Here is a 24,433-nt window from a genome sequence, read left to right as displayed (position 1 = left end):
AATGATGGGTGAATTCACTGCTTGAGACGTGAGAGACCAACAGCCCAGGATAGACGGAGGCACAGTCTGGGTAAGTGCTAGGCAGGCTTCCTCTCACCTAGCTAAGACAATGTCTCAATACTGCAGCATCTCCTGTTAGTCCTGACATGGGTCACATGCCAACGTACCTCCACCCTCACATCCACATCCTAGCCCTGGCACGCCGCACAGCTCTCCCAATGCAACTGAATCCTGATCCTCAACCTCCCTCTACTATTCCAGCTTTGAATCCCCTAATGGCTCTGCCATAGCACCTCCATCATCACATACAGCACCTCCAGTTCTGAGGCCCACAACCCCTTCCCCCACACAGCTCTGCTCCTCAATCCAAACCTGCAACAGTCCTGATATTTCTTCCCCAAGACACTCTTGAATTATCAATAGATTCACATGGTGGTTGGCGAGCTCTGTGAATAGGGACCTGCCTGAGACCCACCACGCTCATTTCCGCATCTGACCAAACCTATAATTGGACTCTAGGTCTCCGGAGGTGAAAGGCACTAACCCCACTGTTACACTGAATCACTGCTTCTGATCTGTGACTCTACAGAACGCAGCACAAGTACACACACACCCAGCTCCCTACCAGCCATGCCAGCTCACCGTATGGCACGGTTTACCTCGCTCCCTTAAAATCTGAGCTACAATTCCATTTGATTTGACCTCTCCCCAAACACACACGTGCACCAGGGACCTTGCTCCACCAATCTGATGAACCGGGGAAGCATTCAGACATTACACCAATGGAAGCCAGTAGAAGACTTCCTAGATAGAAGGCACACACTGGGCTCATGGGAAGTTTCATTTCAGTTCATTTCTCCAGTCCCTTTCCTGGGGAATCCATCATACTCGCACCATCAGAGACAGACATTTCGGAGCCATTCCTGCCACCAGGAAAGCCCCCAATGTACCACTGAAAAGTCTGTCTTTCTGGCAGTACGGCTCTATAAGCATTTAAGATACACAGCTAGTATCCTTACTAGGAAATCTCTGGGTTATACTGCTGGGAAAGAGTCTCAGGTTATGGAGTGACACTCGCTGCCCTTCCTACATCACAAAAAAGATCCCAGATTAGAGAATACGGCAGCTCAAAGAGAAGCCATTGACAGGGAAGAAACTCCTCTCCCTGTGACAAGCTGGCTCCCAGCAATCCGACCCTCTGACTGAAATATATGGAAGGAACATGAGCAAGTAAGGAAGAAAATAGATCCTCTTTAGGGTTGGGAGACAAAGTTTGGGCAGGGGGAAGAGAGATCAGTCTCACCCCAAGCCTCTGTCTTATTTCTAGGAGAAATCCAAGTCTTCCTCGACGGCTCTAAAAGAAGGGTGGGCAAACTTTTTGGCCCGAGGGCCACATCTGGGTATGGAAATTGTATGGTGGGCCATGAATACTCACAAAATTGGGGGTTGGGGTGTGGGAGGGGGTGAGGGCTCCGTCTGGGGGTGCGAGCTCTGGGGTGCAGGAGGGTGGGACTGAGGGATTTGGAAGACGGAAGGGGGATCAGGCCTGGGGCGCAGGAGGTCAGAGGTGCAGGCTCCAGGCAGCACTTACCTCAAGCAGCTCCCGGAAGCAGCGGCATGTCCCTCCTCTGGCTCCTATGTGGAGGCGCGGCCAGGCGGCTCTGCACACTGCCCCATCCGCAGGCGCTGCCCCTGCAGCTCCCATTGGCCTTGTTTGCTGGCCAATAGGAGCTGCGGGGGTGGCACTTGGGGCGGGGGCAGCGTGCGGAGCTCGAGGACCGGATTAAAACGTCTGAAGGGCCGGATGCGGCCCCCGGGCCGTAATTTGCCCACTTCTGCTCTAAAATGTTTGGTTCCCTCCCGCTGTCCCGTTGTTTCCTGCTCTCCAGCATCTCTGGGTGAAAAGGAAGCAGCGTGTGTCAGAAAAGCATGAAAGGAAGTTCCCTGAAGCATTTCTGGCCTGTATTAAACCCCACAGCTAGTAACTTCCTCCAACTTTTGCACAGCATGGACCAGACGTTACTGGGGAGCCCATCTCATATGCACCCCTCCCCATGCTCATCCCATACGAGCCATCTGGCATCCCCAGCCGTGGCTTCGGAATGTCAGGAAAGGGGGGAAAATCCATTTTTAGCTGCAGTAAGTGCTTTTGAAAATGCTAATCATGCCATTACCATTTGCTCTTCATTCCCCCCCCCCCATCCTCTCTGTTCCCCTTTCCTCCCCCCAGTGCCTCTGCCAGTGCATCTCTGCTGCCTGGTCCCCTTCTCCTCAACACAGATTCTCCGTCCTGGTCAGCTCTAAATGGCGTCATAGCTGGGTATGGGGGCAGGAGCCCACACGCACCCAGACAAGCACTTATCAAGTCCTAGCAGCGCGTTTGATGCTTCATGTATGAAGACAACCACACAGCATCTGATGCAAGGCTCTTCCAGGGGCTCAGATACAGACCATGGAGCTAAGACACAGAGTGCTGCAGGGAGCAGGAGGTGGGGTAAGACTCTGTTGGCAGAGGTGATTTCCTAAGGGCTTTGTGGAAGACAGGATATAGGTTTCGAGGAGGGGCCTGAAGGAAGAGGTTGTTCCAAACGTAGGGGACAGCATGGAAGAAGGCACCAAGAGGAGATGGGAAGAGGTAACAAAGGGCTCAGATCAGAGGGATGCTCAGGCTCCAGGAGGTAGGAGGAGGAAGTGAAAGTAGAGATGCCAGGAGAGATGGACACGTCGACATGCAGTGGATGAGCATAGTCTATGTAGTCTAGGTACAGTGGGAGCTCACTACAGACACTAGTCTCCAAGCCATCACCTGTCTCTGCCCAGCGGTTGCCATAACCCAAAGCAGCCTAGCTGTTAATGCAGAGAGACAGAATGCCCTGCAGCTCTCCATGCCTCCTAGATGAAGCAGCTGGTCCAGCACCTACCAAATCATCTAGCTACACAGCTGATCTGAAAGGCCAAAGCAACAATCAAGACTTGTTGATCATTATCAGACAGAGTATAGCTGACAACCACCCAGTGTCGGAAAGACAAGAGTAGGAAGGGTCCCCTGCACTGAGTGAATTACTATACAATTTCCCTGTTTCCTACAACAGATGGGAAATCTTCCGTACAAAAGGAGAAAACACAGAGATTGTTGGGAGTCCAAGTAAATAATGCTGGGAACAAAGCAGGTGTGGATTCACAAAGCACATGGACTCACCTCCTAATAAAGACTATCAGCTCTTTACCTTCCACAGTCCTAAAAGAAAATCTAGCCTTAAAAGGGACTTCACTATCATCCTGCAGTGAATTTACCAAGAGGTGATGCTGTTGGAACTAAAGCCTGAAAGGCCTAACGTGTAAACTCAAATGAGAAAGGCTTGCAGGGACTTCCGTTATATATAATGCATGTAGCTTTAAGAGGGAATTCTTGATTTTGAAAGAGTGGTTAGTTAAGGTTTTTTGTGTTGAGGGATTTGGGAGGATGTTTCAGGGAGAGAACTAAAAATAGGTCAGTCCCCAAGCTTTAGAGGAGGGTTGGGTATTTAACAAAAACGTTACTGGTTGCTACGTACTCAGAACTCACAAGCTTTTACAAAGGCTACAACTAAACAAGTTTTGGTATATTACGGTGTTTGCTGGACTTATTTCCCATTGGCCACTGCTATGGCTTAGCATAAGTGCTTTGAAATTGAGACACCAAGGTGTTCAGTGAGACAGCGGCAATCCTAGGATTAGAGTGCGAGACCAGTCTTCCAGCACTGTGCTCATGCTGCTTGTCTTTTCAGATTACAGTACATGGAGCTTGGAATGGCAGAATCTAAGCTGAGCCGGTATTGAACAGAACGGTGTCCAGAGTCCATGCCTGCTTGTGCTCTAAAGGAACGGGTAACGAGTTAACAACAAAAGAGATTCCTAGATTCCAAGGCCAGAATAGAAAGGGAGCCCTATGAAGTGCATGCAACATACTAAGCATCTGCCCATCCTCCCACCCCCTCATTGTTCCTTGCCATCATTCATTGCATTAAGATGCTGAGAGACTATGATGATAGTGTGGAGGAAAAATAGTCTAAGGCCTAAACTTTGGTCAAGTGAACTGTATGTAGGGTCAGGTGAACTGTATGTGTGGCCTGGAGGAAGGAGAAAAGGGGGGGGAGAGTAAAAGGAGACGGGTAGACAGAAATCATAAAAGCAGAACTAACTGTAGAAATTATAAAAGTAGAATTAACCTTTGTAACAGACTATGATTAATAGATGTCAGGTGACAGAGCAAGAAACCGCAAAGGGCAAAACTAAGAAAAACAGGAAAACTTGTTTTGCTTTATTCCTTATATGGATGTAAAACTTTAAGGAAGTATATGTAATTTTTGTGGTTTTATCCTATATAATCTCTCGCATTTTATCTGTCGGGGGGGTTCGGCTGCCTTGGCTGACTCCCCCATGCATGCATGTTTGATTGATCAATAAAGGAGCCTCAGGCTGTCTGATCCAAAATCAACAGTGTGGACAATTTCCCACAACAATAGGTACTGAACCCGAAGGGAGACGGATGGCTGAACTGACACTGACACTCTCTGGGGTAGGCTCTGCTCCTTTGGGGACTGCAGACACATGCTTACATTTTCAGGAGGAATTAGTGATCTTGAGTGCCTCTGTTTTGGGGTGCTCAACCTGAGATATCACGAAACATCTGATTTTCAGAAAGTGCTGAGCACCCCTTCCCCCTCTGAAAATCAGTCCCCTTTAATGTGTCTCAATTTGAACACCCAACACTCTTACACAAGGGGCAGGGCCCATTGTTTTCTGGAACTTTGCTACAGTGGATTCAGGTCCCAGTAGCCTCATTAGCTCTCTCCACCCGAGTGGAGAACGAGACCCTAGGATCACGAGACAGGAAGAAGCCACCAGAGGCTCTGCAGAGACATGCTCCACTGCAGATGGCCTGTGATGGCAGAACATACAGCGCTTGGTGCAGAAATGGGCCTAAAGGCGATACAGGACTCTACAGACCCTAATAACAACAAGGAATTGCATCCCCTGCTTGTGCCTGTAACTTAAAGGAAGGTGCAAGACCACATATCGAGTCTCTCGGGAAGGAAGTGGATTAAAGCTATTGACTCTGATCCCTTGAGCCCTCCCTGGTCTGGATCCTGCCAGTGTCAGAGACAAACTGTTCCTACAGTGGAGAGCAGCTGGGAGATGTGCAAACAGTCCCCCAGCTCTAGGGGACTTGAGGCGTGGCTTCTCACTGATCTGTTCCAGCCAGTTTGACTACCCCTACTGCGTGCTGCAAGGTGCATCTATTTATGAAGGGTTTTGTGCAAAGCATGGATTCTGAGCAAGTTTGGTTTCCCTTATTCAGTGGAAAGTCCCTTGGGGCTGGCTGTCTCACTCTCACTATTGGATACGTTAGTTCCCGGGCCCAGATGCATAGAGCTAAGATAGGTGCATTTCTAACAGATCAGAATAAATAACTATTTCTCCTGAAATCAGAAGCACTGTACGAGGTTCCCATCTACTGCTTTACCTTGATGGGTGGTTTCCTTGTGATGTGAGAGACTAGAAAGTTCATGGCAATATCCTCACAGTTGATGTATTCATCTACCATGTCACGGATGGCTTGTGGCATCACGTAAGAATACAGGTAGGCGTAGTACTGAAACAAACAAACATTCAACAGTAAAACAGACCCAAGACAGCTAGTGACATACTAACTATCGGCCTCACCCAAAGCCCATTGAAGTCAATGGAAAGGCTCCCCAGAACAATGCTGGGGGTAGGATTTATCTCTAAGACAAGTTCTGCTCCATTCACTCATGGGGTAGCCGCGAAGCCACCCCATGGCTGCCATTACAGACCTGCAGCTCCTGGACCCCACTCTATGGCAATCTGGACATACATGGCCACCTCAAATCTTGCTGGTCAGTCTACACAATGTTTCTGCTGCATCTTGGTCCCTCCCCAGCAAGGGATGATGGCTCAGGATGAGCCCTTTAGCCCCTCATTGTCACAAAAGGATACAAATAGACTCTGTTCTCCACTGTCTTCCCCAGATGGGGAGGAAGGAAGAAGGCTCTGAACAGCTGATGGAGCTCTTGGCATCTGGCCCCAACCTCCCCTCTTTTTACAACAGTAGCCTCGGATACAAATCAACGTAACCATCACCTTTCTACCTTCTGAGCCCACTTCAGGATTCTTTTACATCTGGTAACCACAGAAGCCAGAGTTTCTGTGGTGACCCTATTACCCCTTGCCACACTCAGGATGCATAAAAATAGGGTTGCTGCCAATTTTAGCTGTTCTTCACTGGGCGAACCTGGGTGGGGCTGTGATTTCCAAGCTGCCTAAGGGATTTGGAATCCTAAGTCCCATTAAAACCAATGAGATTTAGGAGCTTTCAACCTTATTTTTTCATTAGTGAAATGCCTTGTGGCACCGTTGCAAAGGGTGCTAAGCACACAGGTGTGTAAGCTATTGTTGTTGGTGTCACAGCAGTGAGCCCTTATGGACACTCCTCAGGTTCCTAAGGACTGGGAGCAACAATCCAGGGCTGGGCATCTGAACCCAGACTCCTGCCTGGCAGGTCAGTGCACTAACAAATTACTAAGCCAACCCAGAGCAGACCCGAACACTTTGATGGCTGGCATCACAGCGTCTAAGAGAATTGCTGCAACTGAATCAGCTCCCAGCCCTGCCCCTTCCCCACTCCCCTCCCAGAGCTGTGGGGAGAACCCAGGAGTCCTGCCTCCCAGCCCTGCCCCTCCCCATCTCCTCTCCCAGAGCTGGGGAGAGAACCCAGGAGTCCTGGCTCCCAGCCCTGCCCCTCCTCCACTCCCCTCCCCTCCCAGAGCTGGGGGGAGAACCCAGGAGTCCTGGCTCCCAGCCCTGCCCCTCCCCCCACTCCCCTCCCAGAGCTGGGGGGGAGAACCCAGGAGTCCTGGCTCCTAGCCCTGCCCCTCTCCCACTCCCCTCCCAGAGCTGGGGGGGGGAGAACCCAGGAGTCCTGGCTCCTAGCCCTGCCCCTCCACATGCTCAGTCTCTCTCCCTCAGCTCAGAGCCATTCTATGCAGCTTTCCTCAAATGAGCTGCATCTCCTGGGACACGGATATTAACCTTTCCTCAGCAGGGCTTTGGTTTGCGGTGATTAATGAAGCTTATGTTGAGACTCAGAGACGCAAGAGAGAAGGAATGGTCAATTCTGGCACTAGTTTCTTTAATCGAAAACTCAGGCTACTCTGAAAAGGAAAAGCAAAGCGGAGAGCTGGCCAAGGAGAACTGAGACTGGGTTCTCTCTGACCGCTTGCTCTTACCTTATGAAAGAAGGCAGCACCAGTCAGCACCATGGACAGTTCACAAGAGTAGTTCGAGTTATAGAGCCAGGATTGATGGGGGATGTCCCACGCATGGTATCGCCCAGGGAATCCAACAATGCGGTCCCTTGCCTCTCTCCAGACTCTGCAAATGTAAAGATAGAACTTCAGTGGGGCAAGACCACAGCATGCTCAAACTGTGAAAAGAACCACACAACCCACAACTGTAGTGTGGCTCTACCTAATAATGAAGGTAGGGATGGTCAGCCAAGGATCCCCAGGCCATAAAACAACCCCACGAAATAGGCACTCGGCAAAATCCTGGCCCCACCGCAGTCAATGGCAAAACTCCAGTTAGGCCAGGAGTTCACCCATTATCCCCATTTTACAGATTCAAAAACGGATGCATCCAGAGATTAAGGGTGGAATTTTCAAGGACAAGCAGCATCGGTCTAACCCTGCTTCCATTGGAGCCTATGGGAGTTTTAGCACGGACTGCAGTGGGAGCAGAGTTATGTAATGCTGAGTGCTTTTCAGAAATCCCATCCTACGAAACACGCCTGAGATCACATAACAGGGCTGTAAACTGAATGCCAAGGCTCCTGGCTCCCAGATTCAGCTCTAAATGCTAAAGAAACTCTGGTGATACACTACACGGAGCAATCTCCGCAGACAGTGGCCCTGGCTAAAATTCCTTTTGCCCCAAGGATCTCAAAGTGCTTTACAAAGAACATCTAACACATAACGGTACTGACTGTACTCTGAGCTCATTCAAAACTGATCTTTCAATCACATACAAGTTTATCATCATCCAACCAACTTTTCCGAGCTTGGCCATGGATGCTCTCCAGTACCAGCAGTACTGGTACTTACAAGCTTCTCAGTCCAGCCCTTTCCAAGCAGGGCAAGAGGCTGGTTTGGTTTGATTTTCCATATGGAAAGAATATTTTTTTCCACCTCGCCTAACTTGTAAATGACCCAGGAGATTTTCCAGACTTCAAAACAAAAAACAACCTCCCTAAGTACCTTCTGGACAAGAGAAAGCACGGAAAACGAAAAGCCAAATGAAATGTGCAGAAAGTTATGAGCAAGGAAAAGCCGGTTATAACAGAAATGGTTTTGTTTGCTACCAAGCCCCCACCATAACATAGATCACTCACGTCAAGATGTTTTATCAACCCAGGATGAAAAATTAAATAAAATCAACATTTCAGCTATTTTTGTTCCTAAATGTTTTCCCCTGAGAGGGTCAAGGTCACGTGTGTGTGGCTGAGGCACAGGGCTGGGAGTCCCCAGCTCTGCTACAGACCCCCTCTCTGTGAACTTGAACAGGTCACCCCATGTCTCAGCTTCCTCATCTGTCTAGTGAGGGTAACGCTGACCTCTCTCCAGGGGGTGGGGGAAGGCTAAAGTCACTAAAAACACCAGGATATTAGCAGATGGGAGGTGCTGCACCACAGCTAAGTATGGTTATTTATCACCACAGAATCTGGAGCTTTGCCAACTCCCCACCCAGCTGTGCAGGAGTGTGCATAACAGCCAGGCAGGGTCTGCTCTCCACTCCTCCCCTCTGGCCATGTGGGTTCGCCATGCAGAGGAGGAAGGGGTCTCTTCACACCCCCTTTCTCCCTTGCACAGTCACATAACAGGGGTTATGAATGAGCCTTATGTGATTAAATGGTGACGGTCACATATGAGAAAGCAAGCACTTAATATTCCAGTCTCATTTGAACCTCTCTCCCCCCAGGAGGAATCTCTCTGGATTATTGGAAAACTGTCAGGAATAATTAAGGAAAACATCAGCGTGCGATGTCTAACCTGGGAAATAAGCCTGGCTTTATGTTGCAGGGCTGCTTGGCTCTTTTCGGGTCATTTGATCTTGTCTAGTTAACGGTTAGAGTCTAAATTACGTATTTCAAACTGGAACTTGGTGCCTCTTGTCTAGGTAGAACGTGTCTCTGTTGAATGCAAAAAGGGGCTTTCCCTTCATCCTAGGAGCACAGTGTGGCCACACGTGTTAATTTTCTTCTGCTGTGTATTGTACAAGTGTTCCCACGCCCGCAATATTCCCCTGTCAGGATGGGAGTTACAGAGATCATTGCTGCAGGGCAATAGCAGATGTGCTAACAGAGACACTGCCAAAGCCTCCTGGGCAGTCGTTACGTTTACCAGTACAGTAAGAGGCAAAGATGCTTTAATTGTAAACATTGCTAATTAAATTAATGGAAATCCAATATAACCTGGTAATGAAGACATGAATAATTAAAGCTGTCAGGACCTTTCTGGTCACACTCCTTCCACCAGGCAGTTATTTTTGCAGGATTTTATTAATCCGACATGACTTAGTTTTTAATAGTTGGAGCAGGAACTATTCATGCCCTTATTAATTTATTCCAACTTCTCTACTTCTGCATTACTGGGGTGCTTTTCCCCCAAGCAGGAATCAAGCCCTGGAAATCAAGGATTCTTTGGCTTTAGACAACTTTATTCCTTTAAGGGGTTCACTGGAGCTTAGCTTATTATATACACAATTGCCATTTGCGTGCTTCCTACTGAACACTACATGGAGGAAGGCGCAGTCCTTAGCCCTAAGAATTTATAATCTGTGGTATCCATTGCAGTTTAGACAAGTAGTACAATTATTGGGCACTGGTTACGAGGCAATGATATCTTTTACTTTCAGCGCACACTCTCTCTCTGGTGGATTAACACCGGCAGTCTTTGCAGGAGATGTGTGTTTTTAGGAGGGATGGGAACTATAACACCATGAACTTACATTCAAGGCTCTCAAGCATTAATCAACAAGGCTTTAATGAGGTACTGTTGTAAGGCAGATAAGCATCGTCCCTGTTTTACAGCTAGGGAAAACGAGACATGCTGAGGGAAAGTGAGTTATCTAAGATCACACAGCAGGTCAGTGGCAGAGTTTGGAATAGAACCTAAGGATAGAGCCCTGAAACCTGACCCAAACCCGTTAGGATCCGACTACAACTGTTGGGTCTGGGAAAGCTGGCTCTCATCCCCACATCCATGGGATCGGTGTGGCAGTGGCTGCGTGAGCCCCACTCCTGCTGGCCACCGCCACCTTGCTGCGCGGCATGCACTGCAGAGTGAGTGTGCCGAGGAGTCAGCGTGCCTCTCACGCCGGAGCACAGTGGGGGGCAGTGGATGGCAGAAGCAGCGCATGCAGCCACTGCTGAGCCAACCCCAGGGCAGCAGGAAGAGAGCCAATCCCACCCCGGGCAGGAAGCGGCGGCGCTGACTCGGGTTTTGGTGGGAAAGGTCAGGGCTGGTTGGAAAACGACTCGACCTTTTCAGGTTCAGGTAGCTGGGCTTGAGTTTGGTTGGGGCCTAAAAATTAGGCCCAAACAGACCTCTACCCAGGAGTCCTGGCTCCCGATCCCCGGCTTTAATCACTCTCATGTTTCACCCCCCAAAGCGACCCTTCTAGGATTCCTGGCACGTTGCCTTTTTACTTGCCTCCCAATCACCATGCCAACACACCCTAGTGACAGAGGAGAGCTCAACTCCTTCCCCCTGCTAGCTGACTGAGCGCTTGGATTAGTGGAGAGAGACCGCTGCCCAGCCTGCAACCCCTATTGGCCAGAGGAACCAAGAACCAAGCGAGGGACACAAGCTCATGCAGTGGCATCACTAGCCTGCTGTGCCAGCCCCCGCCCTGGGAACACACTTCTTGGCATGTATTTACGAGCTCTTTAGCTGTACAAGTTGAAGGAGCAGCCCCGGAGTCTCCCACGATGGCAGCTCAGACTCAGTTAGAACCTGCTTCCACAGCCGCTCTGACAGCCAGATTCCATCAGCGGATGGAACAGAGATTGGCCTCACTCCCTCTCCCCAGTTCACTGCTTCACCCCAGGCGCCTGCCTCTGCAACCAGGAAACCCTCTGCAAGTGCAGAGCGGATGGAAGTTTAGATGCTGAAGCAGGAGAGGGACGGGGACAATAACAACAACAAGCAGATGATAGGATGTTCTGTGAAATTTAATACAGCCACAGCCAACGTGCCAGAGGCAGAAGAGATCTGCGAGGGGAGAGATTCAGGAGGACTGCCGGCAGTGCTTGGCAGGGAAGGACGCATTCCCTGAGTCAGGGCAATATGTCAAACTGACAATTCCACCACCACTGACAGCAGCACAAACAACGCGACGTCACCCCCACCACCCCCATGCTTCTTCAGGCTTTCATAATTGAAGCTGCCATCCTGCAGCCGGTGGATAATCCATTCAACTGACTGCATAGGCCCAGCTTCCCCATCAGCACCTACATGGAAGCGGTCCCAGAGGGACTGCCCGTCTTTATGCTGCCACCCCCTACGGACCAAATTAAATAGGTGCAGCTAATGTCAACAGTAGACACACCCACACCAGTGTTCCCTCTAATTTTTCCCACCCATGTGCGGAATGAATTTTGTTATGTGCACCAATGTGGAGGTGATGTGTCACACATCACCTCCATATTGGTGCACATAACAAAATTCATGGGGTGGGGCCGAGGGGTTCGGAGTGCGGGAAGGGGCTCAGGGCTGGGGCAGAGGGTTGGGGTGCAGGGGTGTGGGCTCTGGGGTGGGGCCAGGGATGAGGGTTTTGGGGTACAGGAGGGTGCTCTGGGGCTATGGCGGGGAGAGAGGACTCCCCCCAGCAGCACCTGGGCTGGGTGGGGAAAGGTGCCTCTCCCCGCTGTGGCAGCTCCAGGGCTGGGGCTGCGGGATAGGCACCTCTGGCTGCAGCAGGTCCGGGCCAGGGCTGGGTTTGGGCCGGGGGAGGTGTGCCCCACCCCTGGCTGCGGCAGGTCCAGGCTGCCCCTCCTCCAACCGCGGCAGGGCCGGGCTGGACAGGTTCCCTGAGCGCCTGCACGGTGCTAAATAGGCTGCTGCGTGGCCGCGCAGCTTACAGGGAACTTAGCCCCACACCTGGACAGGCTAACCTCTAAGCATGGGAGGGGGAGTTTAAATCCCTTGGTCCATTCAATCCGGGAACTCGGCTGACTTTGTCGACGAGGGGGACAATTTGAGGGGGTGTATGAGAGATGTGAACACCATGGCACAGTATAGACCATCAACTCACTTCACAGAGGCTGCTGACCAACCATTAGTTTGCACCAGCTTTTGTCACTTCCCACCTGAGCTGGATTTGACCCCGCAGCATAGGAGCAAAAGGCATCTACCCTGTTATCAACTCCTGAAGCACCCAAATGGAAACTTTATTGTCACAGTCAAGAACCTTAAACTTAACTCATTCAGGCACATTAAGTCAGTTATTTAGAAGTATTTTAATTTAGGGGGTTTTGGTCAGGTCTAAATGCTGAACAGGTGATGATAACAGTAATGATGGGTAGGGCTGGTAGCACCAGATGTTTTTAAGGCTACCCAACACTTCCCATTATAAGACCCTGTTTTTAGTTGCTTATAACTTTGCCAAACTATTTGGGCTGAAACTTTCCTCCAGAACGGTTTAGGCATTTCTGAGAACAGGACTAGAGAAAAATATGTTATTTTGTCCACGTTAAAAAACTGCGGGGACCTTTTCTTGTGGAAAAAGCAGTATGTGATCATGTAATTATAATAATTGCACAGGCAACCTTAATTGTGGCATTTCCTGACATTTGTGTGCTTGACTTTGTAACCCTATTAAGTATCAGAGGGGTAGCCGTGTTAGTCTGGATCTGTAAAAAGCAACAGAGAGTCTTGTGGCACCTTTAAGTCTAACAGATGTATTGGAGCACAAGCTTTCGTGGGTGAATACGCATGCGTCTGACGAAGTGGGTATTCACCCATGAAAGCTTATGCTCCAATACATCTGTTAGTCGTAAAGGTGCCACAAGACTCTCTGTAACCCTATTAAAGTTCTCTTAACATTATTTATTCTTAGACAGGAAAACACAGACTTTGTATTTATAGCACCTTTCAACCAGGGATCTCCAAGCACTTTATGATTAGTCATTAAGCCCGCCGCATCCCTCTGAGATACGGAAATATGACTGTCTCCATATTAGAGATGGGGAAACTGCCCTCAAAAAGGTGAAGCCTAACTTTTTGAAATGAGAGTGCCTGACTTTTCCAAAGCACTGAACAATTGCAATGCCCACTGAAAGCAATGAGAGCTGCAGGTGCTCAGCATTTCTGAAAATTAGGCCCATTATTTCGGTGCCATAAATGAATTTTAAGTGTCTAACTTTAGGCACCCAAGTTTCAAAACTCTGGTCAAAGTGACCAAGGAAATCAGTAGCAGAACCAGGAATAGAATCATACTTCTCCTGACTCCAGTTCTTGGCTTTAACCACACTTCAGAGTGTGGATCTGAATGGAACATGGCTTGATTGTATACGGCCCAGTCCCCACGACCCCAACCAACCACACACGCACAGACTTTACGCCACTCACCGGAACCCAAACATGATCTCGTCATGGCGAAGGTGGGCATCGTCGTCGATAGACAGAATGGCCTCTGTCTCGATCTCATCCCATGGCAGGAACCTGTTGTTCAGACTGTTCTTTTCTGTGCGGACAACCTAACAAACACACAACAATTATAGCTAGGCGCTTGCCAGACTGACATAACATAGCTTTAGAGACAGGGGCAAGCCATTCCAGCAGCTGCAGTTAGAAGGCCACGTTTCTATACTGCCGTTCGGTCCCAGTACCTCACCAAAAAAAAAAAAAAAAAAGGTTTCTGCTCCCACACTGAATTCAGTGAATTCCAGCTCCTTGAATTACAGATTCCAACCTGTCTCACTTGGCCACCAGAGTTACTCCACATCAAGGGGCACATCAGTAAATCAGATTAACTCCCCTGAAGTCAGATGGAGCCAATTTACACCAGCTGAGGTTATACTGAGCCCAACATTTTACTCATTGTTTCCTGTCAATTTCCTGATCATCTATAAAAGTAACAGAATGACTGAAATTAGAGACAAGAAAAACGTCTGCGAGGACAGCTAGGCTATACCATGGCTAGTGAAGGACTGATCTTGCAACATATTTTCCTGTGCTTTGTCCAGTCAGATCTTAAACATACTGTGGGATGAAGCATCCATCACTTCCCTGTAAGAGGATCAAATCCAATACATCTCATTTTCAGGAAGTTTCTCCACATATTCATCCTAAAATTTCCCTTTTTTATATTTATCCCATTACTCCTAGCCATACACTCCTGAAACCATATTCAATTCCTCCCGCTTCTTGGTTGATTACACTTTCAAACATGACCCCACCTCCAAGATTCTTCGTTATTCACCCCTAGCCTAGTCAAGCTATGCCTAATTCAGTTCTTTTAGGTCTTTCCTCCTAGATAAATCTCTCCAGCCCTTTAATCATTTCTGTTGCTCTCCTCTAAACGATCTCCCCAGGCTTTTTTTTTTTTTTTTTTTAAAAAGTCTGCACAGAATACAGCATTGTAGCAATCAAACTCCATTAAATAAGATTACATCTGATCATATAAAAAAACCACACTGAAACCATTAACAGTGGAAAATATTTGTATCAGGGATCTGGGTGACAGCTGGTGTGATTAAAGTCCCATGTAAAGCCAGCGTTAGTGCTCTCTTTCATCAATAGCGACTGGAAAAAAAAATAGAACGTCCAACAGGAATGCATTAAAATATTTCACGAAAGATCCATCAAAAGCACAAACAATTTATTGCAGAGAGTGAATAAATTACGCAACTATAAGTTGGAGTGCATCAAGGCCACAGCTGAGCAGGCAGCGTTCACACAATAGAGGGGCTGCCTATTCAATTAGTTCACGTCGGAGAATACCAACCACAGACAGACACACAATATGGGAAGACGGATTTTTTCCAAGGTGGAGAAGTGACAAAATGATGATAGTATTTGTGTTTATTTCAGTCCTAGTTAAACGGATACAACAGATGAGATCACCAAGCAGTCTTCTATCAGCGGACTACATCAGACGGCCGTTTCCTACACGAATCACAGTCGAAGGGTCTGGAGGAGGGTAGTGGTTTTAGACTAAGCCAGCGAGGGTGTTCCAAGCATAGGGAGCAGCATGGAAGAAATGGACAGTTGGGTGCGTGAGGATGGCACGGTCACTGGTGCGGTGGCTTGGTAAGAGAAAAGAACTGAGAAGCAGGAGAGGCAAGCGGTGAAGGGCTTAGGGTTTGAACATGATGCAGTGGAAATGAGGAGCTGATTGAAGATTGCAAAAGGGGGCTGACGTGGACTGGGCGTCAGCAAGGCCAGAGAGTAGGAGGCTGCCATAGTCACAATGGGAGACCACAAGAACCGTGAGAAGAGTTTGAGCCGTGTGGTCTGGGACAAAAAGGGCAATCCTAGAAATGTTACTGAGGAAGAAGTGGTGGTGGCCTGGGTGTGCGGGGCAAGAGAGGGGGAGGAGTCAAGGATGACCCCTGGGTATGGCTCTGGGTGACAGGAAGGATTGAGACATTTCCTTTGCAGCATCACTGACTGGCCCTGTATCTGTCCTGAGCAAACAATTCTGCCGCTGATGCACGAGGAGGAGAAGGGTCCAGCTCACTCTCCCTTAGCTGGGTTGGCTCTGCAGGGACAGCAGGAGCAAAAATGTATTTTAGTCACAGGAGTAAGACGACGTGACTCTCCACATGCACAAGATACCACTTGAACAGAGTCACTTCTCAGAGGAGAGCCAGCACTTTAGGCCGACAGGATGACAGGAGCAAGTGGATGTTCCAGGATGAAACTGTCAGTTGACACTTCCCTGCTGCTCAGTGGGTCACCTAATCGCGTCAGAGCCCTTGCTTTAACGGAATTCGGCACGAAGGACTGCAGTCACCGGAAGAGACTCAATAAAATTACATGCAGAGAAAAGCCTGAGCTATGCAGTCAGTCGTTCAGAAAAATCGGATACCCGAGGGAGAGGAGTGGCTGCAGAGAAAAACAACCATTCTGTCTGTTTCATTGAGAGCTATTAACTCCCATCTCCAGCCCTATTATAATTTATCATCCGATGTATTACTGCATTTACAGGGTCACAACTTTATGATGTGAATGCTAAAAGCCTCAGTAAGCTTCCTTCCTCCTCCATGCTGCGGACTCCTTCTTCCTGTTTGCATTCTAACAGCTTCGTTTGCCTTGCACACCAGCTCTCCATGGATTGCTAAAGACTTAAGTCAGTGTCAGGATTGTGCAGCTATTGTAAAAACGGCTGGAGAGGAGGTTTCACAGTTTATAACATCGGCGAGAGCCCCTCCAGTAAATTACAGTCTTGTATTCAGTTGGGAGCTATTCATCATTCCGTACGTCTATTCAACAATACAAAATGGGTTTCATTCCCTAACGGATGTCGTGCTGCATTTTTGCAATATGCATCATTTCCCCTCATCATATCTCGTAAGAAAATCCTGGCCATCGGTGACTTCTTAAAGAATATTTTCTTCCTCTCTGCAGCTCTTTACTTGCATCGACTGTGTCTAAGTAACTAACAACCCTGCCAATATAATTTTGGTGGGGAGGAGAGCGCTCTGACACACTGTCTCTCCCACATACAATGGAATTTATTATCATTATAAAGCCTGATCCCTTCAAGCCTACAGAAGACTTTTCATTGACTTTAGTGGGAATTAGATTGAGACCACAGTGAAACACTCTTTAAATTACTTATCTCTATAGCATCAAGACTGTGTTAGGTATTTTATGGACAAGGTCTTTGCCCTGAGGAGCTTACAAGCTAAGTAGGCAATGGACAGATGAAGGGAAAAGGGAGGAAGAGCAGCATGAGGCAGAGAGAGAGAGAGAGAGAGAGAGAGAGAGGTTTCTTCTCCTTTTCATAAGGAAGCAATGGATGGAACTTCACACTTATCAGACCTACTAACCAGAGGCTGATGTGAAAGACAAAGGCCCCAGAAGAGGATCCAAGAGCATCCTGGTAAAAGTCTCAACACCCTTCCTCTTTCCAGCAGCTGGAAGGTGGCAGGGCTGAACTTCCGGCCAGGGCATTGCTCCAGGAGCTCATTGATGGGGCCTTTACCAATGCAGCCACGTCCTTCCATTGCTTGGAAGGTGGGCATACATTAGATCTAGATTTTCTAGTATCCCCAATGTTAAAGGCTATTCAGATCTGGGGGTTTCGTTCCACTATTCAGATCTGGGGGTTTCGTTCCACTCAGCATCAAGACAGGGGCAAGATGCAAAGTTTGTATCCAGATCTTCTGTTCCCCAAAGTGTGAAGCTGTTGGGATCTGGGGTTTGACCCAGCTCTAAAGAATTTTTAAAACCGGTTTGAATTTGTAAGCCAGCAATTCCTTCCATGAGGCTTCAGCCCTCAGGGAGAGCACTGTGTATGCTCGAAAGCGTGGCTCTCTCACCAACAGAAGGTGCTCCAGTAAAAGATATTACATCACCTGCCTTATCCTTATCTCTAATATCCTGAGACCAACATGGCTACACCACCACTGCATATTTGCAAGAAGGCAGAGTTCAGATTGCACATTCAAGCTTAAATCTTTACACTTCCTGATTTTCAAGTATTTAACTGTTCAAACAACATTGCATTAACAATGCTTTTGCATTTAATACAGGTTGTGCATATTGTTTATAATGAGGCAAAAGTTTTTATTTGGGAGTGTTTAAGATGCAAGCAGCTTGTGAATCAATACATTCTAAGGAAACGACCTGCACTGTTTATTGATTCAGCTGTTCTCCTGTAAGCTTACTGAACAGCGTAACACAAATATCACCAACTGAGTAATTGAAATGGATCCTGCTTAATGTATCTGAAATTGGTAGCTTCAGTGGGATAAACAGATTAGCTTTAGTGCACTCCATTTAAATCAGAGGTTCTCAACCCGTGGCCGGTGGGCCACATGCGACCCAATTAGCACACAGCTGCAGCCCAGCTGTGTGCTAAAGACCACCAGGCCGTGTGACAGGGGCGGCGTTCCCAGCTTCCTGGCCCCCTGCCCAGGGCTCCACTCCTGGCTCCGCTCTGTGGAGGGGTCTCTAGGTGGGAGGTGCTAGGCATAGAGGTCTGGGAGGGTTGGGTTGGGGGGAGAGCGCGCTGTGGTTCTCAACCTGTGGTCCAGGTAACACAATGATAAATAGGTTGAGAATCACTGATTTAAACTCTTGTTCCAGTTACAGTAAAAGGCTGCTGCCAGGGGAACGGGGGGCTCAGAGAACTGGTAAAGCAATATAAACACCTTCTAGGTCACCAGTTCAAATCCAGCCAAAGCTGGACGTAATTTAAACTTATTTACCCAGATCCCTCGTTTTCAATGGAACTGTCCTTATTTACAGCAGTTCAGGATCTGGCCTACTGCCATCTGTTGGCCATTCAGTGGCTTGTGTGAAACTTGAGTGGGTAAATCCATTGCCTAGAGGCTAAGCATCTACATCACCAATGCACCACAGTAGCTGGAACCCTTGTGGGCAGCCTACAAGGTCCACAATGAATGCCATGGAGTTTGTCCCTCTGGAAACAGGCATGATTGGCCATGGGGGGAAGCTGGCGCTGCTGCTGCCCATGCTAAACTTGTTCTGTAATTAAATGAAGGACTTCAGTCTCCAGAGCTGATAGTCCTGCACCTTCTACCTGTCTACCTTAGAGCAAAGGCAACACTGCGTAATTAGGTTTTTTTTACAATCACTCCTTCGAAGTATGTTCCTAGAAGATTAATTAAAAAATATCCCCCTCTCTCTCTCCCGCCATTTTGCATTTTCAGATGCCAAACCTCAATTTTCCCTACAATTTCAAGGGATCTGAAGTAAACTTGGTAATTCGTGTTTAGATCTCAAATGAGACCTACCAGTTCTCTTGACATGCGGACACATGAATGGTGCAGCCAGGCAGAGCAGAATGATGGTGCCACATGCATTCACCCAAGATCCCAAATTAAACCTGCTCCCGGAGTCGTTCCCTGTGGGTTGCCTGCCTGACAAGCTGCCATTTAACAGCATTGCAGTCCTTGATTTAGGGGGCAGAGGGATCTCACATTATGAGGAGGGGGGGGTTAGGAGTAGGCTTTGCTCACTGGGTTTGATAGAGCACAGAAAGTTATTAAACCCCCAGTGATAAGAAAAGCAATACAAAAAATCAACAGAGACACACAACGGCTCTGGAGCTGCCTCATCCTAGTGGCTGGGTTGCTCTTGTAGACAGTCCGTAGAGCAGTACTGGAACTTGGACGCATTCTTGGCTGTTCTGCTCTCTGGTCTTCCAGCGCCTGAGCTCGCTGGCCTTGCAGGGGACAGCACAAGATTTGTTTTTAACCCAAGTTTACCGTGACCTTGGACTAAGATGCTTCCCATCTCCTGACATCTGTTGTGATGGTTGACAGGGGTCAGCTATTACTACTATACTGGCAATACTAGTTTTGACTTTGAATTTATACATCGCATCCATGGGCTGGGGAAATGGACACATCATATATTATTAGATGGAAAAATAAAACCTTGGAGAAAGCTAAAGGTATCTTGGGGGAAACATTTCTCCTCTAGCTCAAGTGACTAATTCGATCCAAAATGGGGTCTTTTGATTCAGGGACATTTTTTTTTTAACATAAAAAAAAAAGTTCCTGAATCAAAAACTATCTCCTGAAAGGTTTTTACATTCCAAAGGGACTGTAAAAAGAACCCACTGAATTTGTCGGGCATGAAATGGACATTACCGGTACAAATGTACTCTGTAGATTATCGGGCCTAATGAAAAAAGAGAAGTTATTATACCAGCAAAGTAAAAAGTCAAGGTCTCTCCCTTAGATGACATTAAGTGAGATTTAGCAATTCTTCCTGGCTTAGTCCAAAGGGGATCCCAAAGCACCTTCCTAATATTAATTATGTAACCCTATTCTGGGGTTCGTGTGGGCGGGTGAATAGAGGGGGCAGCCAGATAGAATGGTGCCTGGATGTCTTTATAAATACACTGACAGACAAAGACGGATGGGATGTTACAGTTGAACAAACATCATGAAGATCTGCAAAGTTCATAGATTCATGAAGTTTAAGGCCAGAAAGGCCCATTAAATCATCTAATCTGAGCTCCTGTATCTCACACGCCGTTCAGTTTCACCCAGTTACCCCATATTAAGCCAACAACATGCGTTTGGCTAAAGCATCTCTTCCAGAAAGGCACCCAGTCTTGATTTGAAGACATCAAGAAATGGGAAATCCACCACATCCCTGGGTAGTTTGTGCCAATGGTTAGTCACCCTCCCTGTTAAAAATCTGTGCCGAATTTCTAATTTGAATTTGTCTGGCTTCGGCTTCCAGCCATTGATTCTTGTTCTGCCATTCTCCGCTAGATTAATGAGCCCTTTAGTACCCAGTATCTTCTCCCCACAAAGGTATGTATGCAGTATAATTAAGGCTACATTTTAGTCATGGGTATTTTTAGTAAAAGTCATGGACAGGTCATGGGCAGTAATTCATGGCCCATGACCTGTCCATGACTTGTATTATATACCCCTGACAAAAACTTGAGTGCTTGGGGGCGGAGGGAGGGGCAGGGGTACTGTGGGTGCTCTGACGGGAGGGTGGCCTGGGACCCCCACTGGTGCTGGGGAGGGGGCGGCCCAGGAACCCCGCTGCTGCTGGCGGGGGAGGGCGGGAGCTGGCAGGCTGGCAAGCTCCCGGAAGCGGCCCGCATGTCCCTGCAGCCCCTAGGTGGAGGCGCGGCCAGGGGGGCTCCATGCGCTGCCCCCACCTCAAGTGCCCACTCCGCAGCTCCCATTGGCCGGGAACCATGTCCAATGGGAGCTGCGGGGGCGGCGCCTGCGGGCGGAGGCAGCACATGGAGCCACCTGGTCACACTGCCACCTAGGAGCCACACATACTGGCCACTTCCGGGGAGGACCCCCGAGGTAAGCGCCACCCAGAGCCCTCCCCCCCTCCCCCCAGAACCCCAACCCCCTGCCTAAGCCCTGAACCCCCTCCCACATCTAAACTCCTGCTGCTGCTGGGCGGGAGGGGCACGGTGGCCTGAGACTGCCCCAGCACCGGCTGGTGCGGCTGGCCCTGGGGCCACCTGAGCTGCTCAAGCAGCCCCAAGATCAACTGCACCTGCCGCTGCAGAAGTCACGGAGGTCCCGGAAAGTCACGGAATCCGTGACCTCCTTGACAGACTCGCAGTCTTAAGTATAATCAAGTCACCTCTCAATCTTCTTTTTGACAAGCTAAACAGATCGATCTCTTTAAGTCTCTCACTGTGAGGCATTTTCTCCTGCCCTCAAATCATTTTGGTGGCTCTTTTCTGCATCTTCTCCAATCTATCAACAGTTAAACACAAAGTCACATGAGAACACAGCAAAGATCTTCATCCAACAAGGCACTTAAGCCCATGAAACCAATGGGGCTACTCACTTGCTTAAAATTAAGCTTGTGCTGAAGCACTTGGCTGGATTGTGCCCAAAGAACGTGGGCTTTGTGACAACACAATGGTTCAGTCGACTGCGACCCGTTATCTAGGGAGGGTTGAGATAAGGGGGTCATGCAGTTACCCAGTTAGTGAAAAGAAAGATGAATATGAGTTCAACAGAAGGCCAACCCCCAACAGCAACTGCTATATACGAAACATTTATCAAAGCACATGCACTGTTCTCACTATCAGTATGCAAAATGGAAAAAACATATTATATGGGTATGAAACTCTGCCTGACTTTTGACTTTTAGCTGCCTTTTCCATTACTTTTGTCCTTCCTCTAGGAATTTCCCTGTAATTTGCTGCTTGCAGCTTTAGTCATAAGCCATTTAGAAAAACGGTCTCTGTGTTTGGCTTTTAACATCTTTGCTGCCAGTTAAATTAACCAGGGCAGGGTCCGACTGAAATCCCGGCAAACCCTGGCTCCAAACTCTTAATCCGACACAAACATTTTGCAAACTCAGTGGATGAATGCGGTTCTTGACAGTCAACTAGTTAGGATGTGTCAAACTGCTGAGACACACGTTACAAGTTTCTGATCTTTTCAATGGCCAGCAGTCAGTACATGTACTTCACTCCGTAAACCCACAATGCTAAGCAAACTATTTTAATAATATGAATTTGCTTCTTCTGTGGTTCACAGATATGTTAGCCAAATGGATCTTTATAAGTGTGCACAGACGTGGCAAAGTCAAGTTAGGAATCCAGGATTTGTCTAGCGCAGTGGTTCCCAAACTTTAACAACCTGTGAACCCCTTTCACTAAAATGCCAAGTCTCGCGAACCCCCTCCTAAAAATGAATATTTCAGGGATTTTCTCCTTTACCTGAGTATAAATTATAAAAGCAGTGATCTTGGAAATATAAAATTTGTTTTTATGACATGCTTATTACACACTATTATTAGTTATTATTTATAATTACATTATTTTTATTACATTATGAAAACGGCAACACTCTTCCAAGATCTCACTTCCGTAGCTTGTATCACTTTGAATAAGCCTGTTATAAGACAAGGCTCCTATGTTTCATCAAGGAGTATCAGATTTGAAACAGCATGAAGGTATTTAAGAAGCCAACTCAAAGAGTTCCTCCTACATATGCATTCAGGTCTTAAGCAGTCCAGGCAAACAACACACGTTACAACAAAGCTTAAACTTGTTCTTCATAATAATTTTAAAAACAATACTACCTGCCTATTTAATTTTAAAAACAGCAGAAAATATCCACCTCCCTTTCCATTTCTTATAAGGAGTCTTGAAGTTTAAATCTCCTCAGTATGATAGATATGCTTGCTTTGATCTGCTTAGCTCTTGGAAGTCCAGGGGCTCCAGGCTGCTGGCCCCGTGCTGTCCAGGGTCCCTAGGGACAGCTCTGTCCGCCATTAGGGAATTTTTTCCCAAGAACCCCCTGTAACATTTCGTGAACCCCCAGGGGTTCACGAACCCCAGTTTGGGAACCACTGGTCTAGCGATAACACCAAATAAACCAATGCCAATCTAAATCAATGAAAATCATTGCCCTGGTGCAATTCTTCCATTGCAGTAGTGAGGTTTGACACTTGGGCTTTAAATGAAGTGTCAGGTATAATTTGATGGTGAAAACATGAAGAGTGCTGTGCCCTTGGTGAAATCCTGACAGCTCAGCATAGTGTGCTGCACTGGCTTGCCGCCAAAGAGCAAACTCTACAAGACACTGCGAGCTTCACCACTGAGCCCTTGTCTTTATTGGGGGGGGGGGTGTTCCTACCACACACGTTAGCTAACGCATGGTAAGTAACACATGGGACAAGCCTGGTGAAGACAAGGCAATTGTAGTTCTCATAGGTGTTAACAGACTGAGGTAAACCCATGGCTCCTCCCTAGCTAACACATGGTAAGAAAACAAAACTCGTTTTTTCCTAGTGTGGAAGCACTCAGAGAATGAGTGTGTTAAACGAGTGTGTTCTAATCAGTGGTTCTTCTCAGTTTATGATAAACTGGGGAGGGACAGACAGACAGGGTCCCCAATAGCAGTATCTAAAAATTCCATTGCAGTTTCAGTTTGTATATGGCATTTTTCCGTTCCTAAAGTGTTAAGTAGCATTAAACAGCTGCTGCTTTCCCCATCAGCAGACACAGCATTTCAGTGGTGGGTGAAATGATCCTCTGGTATAGGTTTAAGTGTGATTTCTGGGAAGAAGGTGTTGTTATAAACATCCGTTTCTGATTATTTATGGTCTTCTGAAAGACACCGTCACTGCAGTGAAGTCTGCACTATTGCCATTTTACAGATGCAGAGGTTAAGCAAGCTGTTCAAAGGTCACCCAGCAAGTCAGTGGCAAAGTTAGGAAGACAACACTTATGACTCCCATGAACTAGCCTCTAGTCTAGAGAGTCCAAACTCTGTCCTTGCCCTAGCCTATAACTGGTGACTTCCAAGGTCTATTTGCAGCACCTATCGAAAGGCATATTGAATCTAGGTGGCTATGTGTGAACGAGCACACGCATGCAAACAGTATTAATCACATCTGGTTATATTGTCTATAACTCTATCACCTGCTTAAAATCATAGAATATCAGGGTTGGAAGGGACCTCAGGAGGTCATCTAGTCCAACCCCCTGCTCAAAGCAGGACCAATCCTCATACTTGCTATGAAAGTGATGTGTTACAGCAGACTGGCAATCCTTTTCCTGTAACTCCAGCTGGGGATGCACATTACTGTGACAGCAGTTAGTCCCAAGAAACAATGGCATCTTTGAGGCTGTGCGAGTCTTCAGGAGACGACCTTCAGAACTA

General features: G+C 47.8%; 1 protein-coding gene across 3 annotated transcripts in view; it reads right to left on the bottom strand.

Annotated features, from left to right (window-relative positions):
* EXTL3 (exostosin like glycosyltransferase 3) overlaps positions 1–24,433 on the bottom strand; it is a 191,169-nt gene that overhangs the window by 4,532 nt on the left and 162,204 nt on the right. For all 3 annotated transcript variants that reach the window (XM_026656362.1, XM_024203531.1, XM_024203530.1), the window contains 3 exons: positions 13,689–13,816; positions 7,290–7,434; positions 5,507–5,635 (listed from right to left, as the gene is read on the bottom strand). In XM_026656362.1, the coding sequence (XP_026512147.1) occupies positions 5,507–5,635; positions 7,290–7,434; positions 13,689–13,816 (402 nt within the window). The remainder of the gene's footprint in view (positions 1–5,506; positions 5,636–7,289; positions 7,435–13,688; positions 13,817–24,433) is intronic.

This window comes from Terrapene carolina, unplaced genomic scaffold (assembly GCF_002925995.2).
Source record: "Terrapene carolina triunguis isolate 2854851 unplaced genomic scaffold, T_m_triunguis-2.0 Scaffold228, whole genome shotgun sequence".
In the NCBI taxonomy this organism is placed as follows: Eukaryota; Metazoa; Chordata; order Testudines; family Emydidae; genus Terrapene; species Terrapene triunguis.
The sequence above is the reverse complement of the archived record's forward strand: the minus strand, read 5'-3'. Positions and strand labels throughout refer to the sequence as shown.